Here is a 7,646-nt window from a genome sequence, read left to right on the forward strand (position 1 = left end):
ATGCGTAGCATGAAGCTATTGAACAAAACCTGACGTGTGCTGACCCTGTGACCCGGAAGTCCTCAAGGGGGCAGCAGTGTGGCACCACAGGCAGGGCTTCAGTCTCTGCGGGAAGGTCAGCTGCTCACTGGGGTTTGTCCCCTGTCTACTCAAGGGAGCTGGCCTCTGCTCCACAAGGACCCATCCCACAACCTCTGGCACTAGGGCCACCTCAGTGAGCAAAAGAGATAGTCCCTTCGGCGCTCCCAGTGAGGAGGGAGCAGCAAGACATGTTCCTGGAACCTTTCCTTCTCGGATGGCTGGGCTTCAGAGGAAAATACGGGACCACCAGCGACACCTATGAGACCATGCAAATCATCTGCTCTGATTCCATACTCACCAATCAGCTTTCTGACTGGTGGTCTGGTTTCCCAGGTACTTGATACTAGCAATGAAGAGTCCTGTATATACATACTGCCCTTTAAATTCCCAAACTGGCATTCTGAGATAGATACGTATATAATTTCCTTCTTCTAATAAAACTCTTTGTTTTTCCTAGAAATTTTTAACAGCTTTATAGAGAGGTAACTTACATACCTTAAAGTTCCCTGTCTAAAGTATAAGAGTCAATGGTTTCTAGTATATTTACAGAGTTAGACAACCGTTATCATCATCAAATTTCAGAACATTTTCACCATCTCCCCAACCAAACATGTGCCATACCTCCTATTCCCTCCCCTGCCCCCACCACAGACAACCATGAATATATTTTCTGTCTCTACGGATTCACCTACTCTAGATATTTCCTATCAATGGAACAACACAATATGTGGCTTTTTGTGTCTGGCTTCTTTCATAATGTTTTTGAGGTTCATTCATGTTGTAGAGTATCGGTACTTCGTTCCTTTTTATGGCTGAATAATATTCATTGTATGTGTGCACTCCATTTATCCACCGACAGACATCTGGGTTGTTTCCACCTTTTGGCTATTGTGAATTGAGCTGCTACAAATGTTCATGTACAAGTTTTTGTGTAGACATAGTTTTCATTCCTCTTGGAGTAAAATAGCTGGGTCATATGGTAACTCTTATACACACTTATTTTCATTTCTTCTGAGAATAATTAACATTGATCAGTCTGAAGAGGCACCCTTGGGTACCCTGCCTCAGTAACATTTCTGGACTTCAACTACTGAGGACGCGGCCCTGACACAGGTGGCCCAGGTTACGGTGGCCCTGCTTGGGCACTCAGCTCTGCCTCTGGCTTCCACTGGCATAGAAAAAAAAGACGAATTCCTTTGTGATGTGTCCTACACAGTTTTAGAAAATCTGAAGTAATCTTGTATTCCCCATTTTTGCTAAATGTTCATTCAAACTCTAGAAAATGTAAGAATGTTGAAGCACAGCTCTGTGAAGCCTGCAGGCCAGACTACTTCGTAAACGTTCCAGCTTAAGAATCCATAAAATTGACTTTTAAGTTTGTAAATGTTCAACATATAAAGTAACTGAAAAGAATTTTATCTTTGGATTGTATCTTCAAAAAGAACTCATCATTTATTTAATCACATCACTAAGTTAACTAAGTATTAGTAACTATGTAAATTTGGGGAAACTACTCACTTTTTTTACCCGTGGAGGTAAGAAGACTTCGATTGTAGCAATTCCTGTTGCTTTATAGTGCTCATTGCCTGTGCCACGCTCCACTGCTTTGCAACGTATTTCTTCTATTATCTTTTCTACTTCATTTTCACAACATTCTAGCTTGTCAGAGTACTTCTTAGCAAGGTCCTATAAAGAAAAATTTAAAAACACAGATGAATACAGTACCAACTCAAAAAAAAAAAGTATAATACAGAACAGTGCACATGGGACTCTAAGGCAAAATAACTAATGAGTGGTGGTCACCCCTGTTATAGTGAAATCCAGACTGTGGCTTGACATCTTGAGAGGTGTAGAGTTTAGAGAGGACCCAGGGAAACATCAAAACCAGGAAAGGACAGGAAAATAGGCCCAAGAGAGAAAGTAAGACCAGTTGGATTACACTAGGGGCGAAAAGCAAGGTGGGCTGTGACTTATGTAACTGCAGTATATACACAATTATTTTAAGGAATAATGAACTGTTCAATACCACTAAAGGGTGGGGACAAAAAAACCAAAAACACAAACAGAGAACATTCTAATTTTCCTAACTTGTGAGAACAAGTCAGGTTATACGACGGTGTAAGTATATATTTATAATAGGGGAGATGTTCATGATACACATAAGTTACAAAACAGATCAGAGGACTTCCCTGGTGGCGCAGTGGTTAAGAATCTGCCTGCCAATGCAGGGGACACGGGTTTGAGCCCTGGTCCGGGAAGATCCCACATGCCATTGAGCAACTAAGCCTGTGCGTCACAACTACTGAGCCTGCGCTCTAGAGCCCGTGGGCCACAACTACTGAGGCCCGTGCACCTAGAGCCCATGCTCCGCAACAAGAGAAGCCACCACAGTGAGAAGCCGGTGCACCACAAAGAAGAGTGGCCCCCGCTCACTGGAATTAGAGAAAGCCTGTGCGTAGCAACTAAGACCCAACACAGCCAACAATAAATAAATAAAATAAATTAAAAAAACCCCGAAACTTTCTGTAATTCTCTAGAAAACATAAACATAATTACTCAGTGAGGGTTTTTTTCCCCCTCCTGACACCAACTGGATGCCCTACAATTCAATTCAATTCTGTCATTAACGATCTGGAGTTAGAGGCAGACTCCACAGGCTAAGGGCTCAATCCCACAAGTCTGCCTTCATTTCAGGCACCAGGTTACCCACACTTCTGTCTGACTTGGCTACAAAGTCAAGGGTCCCTACAACCCCTACCCCTTCAGGCTTGGTAATTTGCTAGAACAACTCCACAGAACTCAGGAAAATGCTCTACTTATTATTACAGTTTATTATAAAGAGTACAAATGAACATCTAGATGGAGATGTACATGTGGCAAAGTCTGGAAGGGCTCAGAGAGCAGGAGCTTCTGTTCCTGTGGAGCTGGAGTGTGCTACTCTCTGGCGCAGGGACGTGTCTACCAATCTGGAAGCTCCCCAAATCCATCATTTAAGGGTTTTTATGAAGGCTCCATTATGTAGGCACGATTGATAAAATCACTGGCCGCTGGTGAGTAGCTTGATCTCCAGCCCTCTGCCCTCACCAGAGGCTGGAGGGTAGGGCTGCAAGTTCCAAGCTTCTAATCAAAGTCTGGTCTTGTAGGCGAGCAGCCCCACCCTGAAGCTCTCTCCAAAGAGCTGCCTCTTAGAACAAAAGATGCCCCTGTCACCCTTACCACTCGGGAATTTCAAGGGTTTTAGGAGCTCCGTGCCAGGAACTGGGGACAGAAAGCAGCTTTCTTATTATGCCACACCTAGTTTCTAAGCCAAGAAATTATAACAAGCAAATTCAGAAGAAAGATCAGAAGGTTTGCAAAAACTGAAAAGTGAGTCCTGTCAGGAACAAGAGAGACAGGAAAACCCTAAGACCCTGACACAGCTATCACTATCACCTCCCAAGCACGTCATTGTGTCACAACACAGGACAATTTGATGCCCTCCTGACAATTCTTAGTCCTTGATAAATGTTACACTGTTTATCTCAATATACTCAGACTGAGAAAACAGAGAAGTACATTCTAGGATATTCCAATATAATAGATTTCTATCAAAAATGATTAATGTTCCTCAGCTTCGAAAGGCAGGCAAACTTCAATTTCTAGAAGTTTCACTTATGTAAAATGATGCCATTTCTGATGATACCATAAAAAACCAAGGCATAATTATTAGGAAAATATATTTTGGAAAAATGAACAGATAGCCATAGTGTAAACAAAGCTGGGGGAGGGAAGCATTGTTTTACAGCAGACCACAGTAGCAAGGAAGGCTGAGAACCCACCAGGACACTAACCCTGAACAGGTCACACACTAAGCTTCTGGCACTGGAACTGCCCTGCTAGCAGGAACACCCAGATTAATAAACTTAGGTAACATCGTGAAGGTATTAGAAATGATATATGCCAAAATAATTAGATACCATTCTCATATAAATAAAATCTTTTTAAATAAAAATAAGCTTGCCAACTGCTAATAAAATGTGGGACCTGCTTTTCACTCATGTTTTTGGTTATGCCAAAGGTTTACCTGGTTGTGCCTGGCAACTTCTGGTGACTTCAGAATCTTACTTACCAAGGAGACTTACAACACTACTAATTATTAATGTCTTAAAAGGAAAATACCTTCAATGCCAAACCAACTTTTTTATTTTCATCTGTATATGGAGGTTTCCAGAGTTGAATTCTGTCTTCCCTTAAAAACTGGGTCAATTTTGCTTGGAGATATTTCTTTTGCGCCATCCTTGAAAGCAAAACAGTACATCACTGATACCCCATGCCACATTTCAAAGTGTTTTATAACTTACCTAATACACTGATGGGTTTTCTAGAGTAAGCAGAGGTCTCCTCCACTCCTCCTCCAGTTTAGTCTAAATTACTTTTAGACTAGGTTTTAACTAGCTCCAGGCTTCTCTAAAAGATATATATATTATATACAGACTGAAATATGTATTACATATGCAATTATATATATTACATAAAAATACATATTTCAAAGTTGCTAATATGTAGCAAGGTTTATTACACTTTTCTATTTCTTAACCTGCTATTATTCTCTAAGAGAAAAGATAAGATAAATCCCTAAAGTAGTGAACTTAAACAATTCGATGCAGAGCTTATCAATTCTCCTGTATATTGGCTATTTCAACACAAAAGACCAATCACCTTGGCAGGTAAACATGAAGAAAAGCTAGCTTGAACCATGAACTATCCATAACAAATATTTTCTATATCTGAATTTTTTAAATTAAAAATTTAGTGTTTACAATACTAGAAAGTTATGTATGCTATTTTGTGATAAAGCATAAAAGCAAATCTACATATACTATTCAAATCAATACTGGCTGGGTCATCATTTTACAGATGAGAAAACCAAGGCCCAAGTTTGTAAAATGACTCAATCAAGGATGCAAAATTAGGCAGCAGCATAACTAGCACTGGGACCTACAACACTGGACCACTGGATGCTGCCTTCTATCGCGAAATCCCTTGCTGCTTCTCTGTCCTGTGCATGTAACTACTCTCTCCCAAAGAATCACACACAGCAATGGAGCCGTCTACTCAACCTTCACTAGCACACCAATTCAAAGGGGTGAGTGAGGCGGCTAGAGAGTCAAACAGCTGACAGGGGCAGTACAGCCAAAACAGATAAGCAGTAAGAAAAGTCAAAAGCTATTACTCTTGAAGGATGAAGACATTCTAGAGAGTGAAAAAATATGTAAGAGTTAATGTAACCTAGATAAGTAACTTTCTTTTTTTTATTCAGGGGCTGTATTCCACACTCCCCAAAACTCAATTCACCTGATTTTTAAATCAAGTTTGAGAACTTAAGTGTATTCCATAGACAAGTGTTTTAAAAGAAAGTTCAAATCTATTTTATATCAATTTGGAGGCAAGAAAGAGGGTAATCAGGATAGCGGGGAGAAAAGGGATAAAGAAAAAAAACACATCAAAGAGGGGGCTGTGTGCATCCAGGTAACCTACAAAAGAACCCCAGATTTTCAAGCACTAATAAACTGCTTCTCACACAGAAAAGCATATTAGCACTTACGAGCATTAGCTTTCCAAACACAAATAACTTACAGGACCACTACACAAAGTTAGTTCTCTACTGATAAATGTTCAGAAATTCCCACGAAAGTATCACTTGTGGGGAGAGGGCCATTTACTGGAGCCAAGCTATCTGTAAGGCTGAATGCACAGCCCTCTGCCATCCAAGTAGCTACCTGACCAAAGTCTCAAGGGATTTCCTAAACCTAGTGTGCGGGCCCACACTCCACCCAACCAGCAAATAAACAGCAAGGAGGGTCTATGAACCACCACTTATGTTTGAGAAAAGATTACACCACTGTCTTGAAACTTACAAAACTTCACTTCCAGACAACCGAATAAACGAGGATACATATTTTAAATCAAAACGGAAAAAGGTTTAATAAATCAGTTTCCGATTTTAACTGGAGAACTGAACGTTTCATGGATGCCATACAATGTTGGGCAACACAGCCCCCCACCAAAAGCAGAAATTCATTAGCACTACTGCTCTAAACTGAAAGCGAAAAGGTATAAAACGTTCCTTTAAAATTTCACTTTCACTTTTGTAATAAATCGATCAACGCTACCTTTCCCCAGAGCTTTTCAAATATATATCTCTATATATATTCATTCAAAATACATTAATTTTTCTCTTAGGCAGACTATTACAAGAATCTTGTATTAAAAAATAAGAGTATGGGAAAGAGTTGAGAAATACAGAATCAGATCGTCAAGGCTGGAGAAAATAAAGTGTTTTCCCATTAAACAGCAAAGAAAATCTGTCTTTGCAAATAAATCCCAAATGGCATATCTGGAATTACAGTGTTATGACTCAAGCTTTTTGTATGGCTAATTAATTTTAATATATACATATATTTCTCTTTCTCCCTCCAAAGACACTATTCAATCTTCTTTTTCAGTACCCAGTACCTCAGCCCAGCCCAGAGCAAACCTAGGGCGCGGCGAAATGCCGGCGCAACCTGAAACCCCGGCCCGCCGACCCCAGTCCCGGCCGAGCATCCGCGCAGGGCGCCCACCTCCCGCCGCTGCGGTCGCGCCCGACCCACACGGGGTTGGCGTCGGGGTCGCGCCGGGGGAGCGGGGGCGCCAGGCGGCGGGGCTGAGACCCGGGTCTGGGACTCGACGCTCGGCCGCCGACTCCTCACCTGCGCCACCGCCGCGCCAACCGTAACCCGCCGAATGCCCGGATGTGCCGGCGGCCGCCGTTTGTTTTCATTCCGGGTGAGGCCGGCCCCGCCCCCGCAGTCTCTGTCGCCGGGCCGCCCCGCCCCCACGCGGCGGAGAAGCAGGGTTGTGGGCGGGGCTAATCTGGGGGCGGGGTTGTGGGTAGGCTGTGGGCGGGGATAAGACGGACCGGGGGGTGGCGGGAGTGCGGGACAAGGGTGGGGCGGGGTTGGGGCGAGGACGCTGGCTGGAGGCTGGGGGAAGATGTGGGCGGGCAGAGGGAAGAGCGAGAAGGAGCTGGGGCGAAGACCCCACCCCGGACTTCCTGGGGGGCGGGGGCGGGGCTGGCGGGAAGACTCGGGCGGCTAGCTGCTGCGGGCCTCAGCCGGGAGCTGGGGAAACCGCCGGCCTAGGCTCTGAGGGTTGAGGAACTGTCAGGGCGGGACTGCTGGCCCGGCGCGGTTTGCCTGACTTCAGAGGAAATGGAGCCTGGCTTCGTTTCTCCAGAAACCTCGAAAGAGGCCAGAGCACCTGGGAGGAAGTCCCTTTTTCCCCCCCAAGGGAGAGTCTGGACCTTCTGCAGCCGGGTCCGCCCCCCTCACCCCGCCAGGCTGGGCCAGATGTGATGTTCCCCTTAAAGTCTGGCTTTTCATCCCGCCGTCCATCACCCCGCCGAGGCCTCCCCTCGGTGAACTTCCCAGTCCCTTGCCCTCGCGCCTCTCCGCTCATTACTGGCCCTCCTGACCCGGTCCCCACAAGCTGTCGGCGACGAGATCTGTGGAGATCCGCCTGCTGCCGAAGCGCTCTGCCGTCGG

General features: G+C 44.4%; 1 protein-coding gene across 2 annotated transcripts in view; it reads right to left on the minus strand.

The window, feature by feature from the left end:
* Nucleotides 1-6,940, minus strand: part of NUB1 (negative regulator of ubiquitin like proteins 1) — a 28,079-nt gene extending 21,139 nt beyond the window's left edge. Inside the window, exons 1-3 of one of the 2 annotated variants that reach the window (XM_004281207.4) lie at nucleotides 6,813-6,940; nucleotides 4,240-4,357; nucleotides 1,600-1,767 (exon numbers count right to left, since the gene is read on the minus strand). In XM_004281207.4, coding sequence (XP_004281255.2) covers nucleotides 1,600-1,767; nucleotides 4,240-4,357; nucleotides 6,813-6,883 — 357 coding nt within the window. In that variant the 5' untranslated portion in view covers nucleotides 6,884-6,940. Of the gene's footprint in view, nucleotides 1-1,599; nucleotides 1,768-4,239; nucleotides 4,358-6,683 lie in introns of both variants that reach the window. The other variant, XM_012537265.3, reaches the window with a different exon arrangement.
* Nucleotides 6,941-7,646: the final 706 nt, after the last annotated feature.

This window comes from Orcinus orca, chromosome 9 (genome assembly GCF_937001465.1).
Source record: "Orcinus orca chromosome 9, mOrcOrc1.1, whole genome shotgun sequence".
NCBI lineage: Eukaryota > Metazoa > Chordata > Mammalia > Artiodactyla > Delphinidae > Orcinus > Orcinus orca.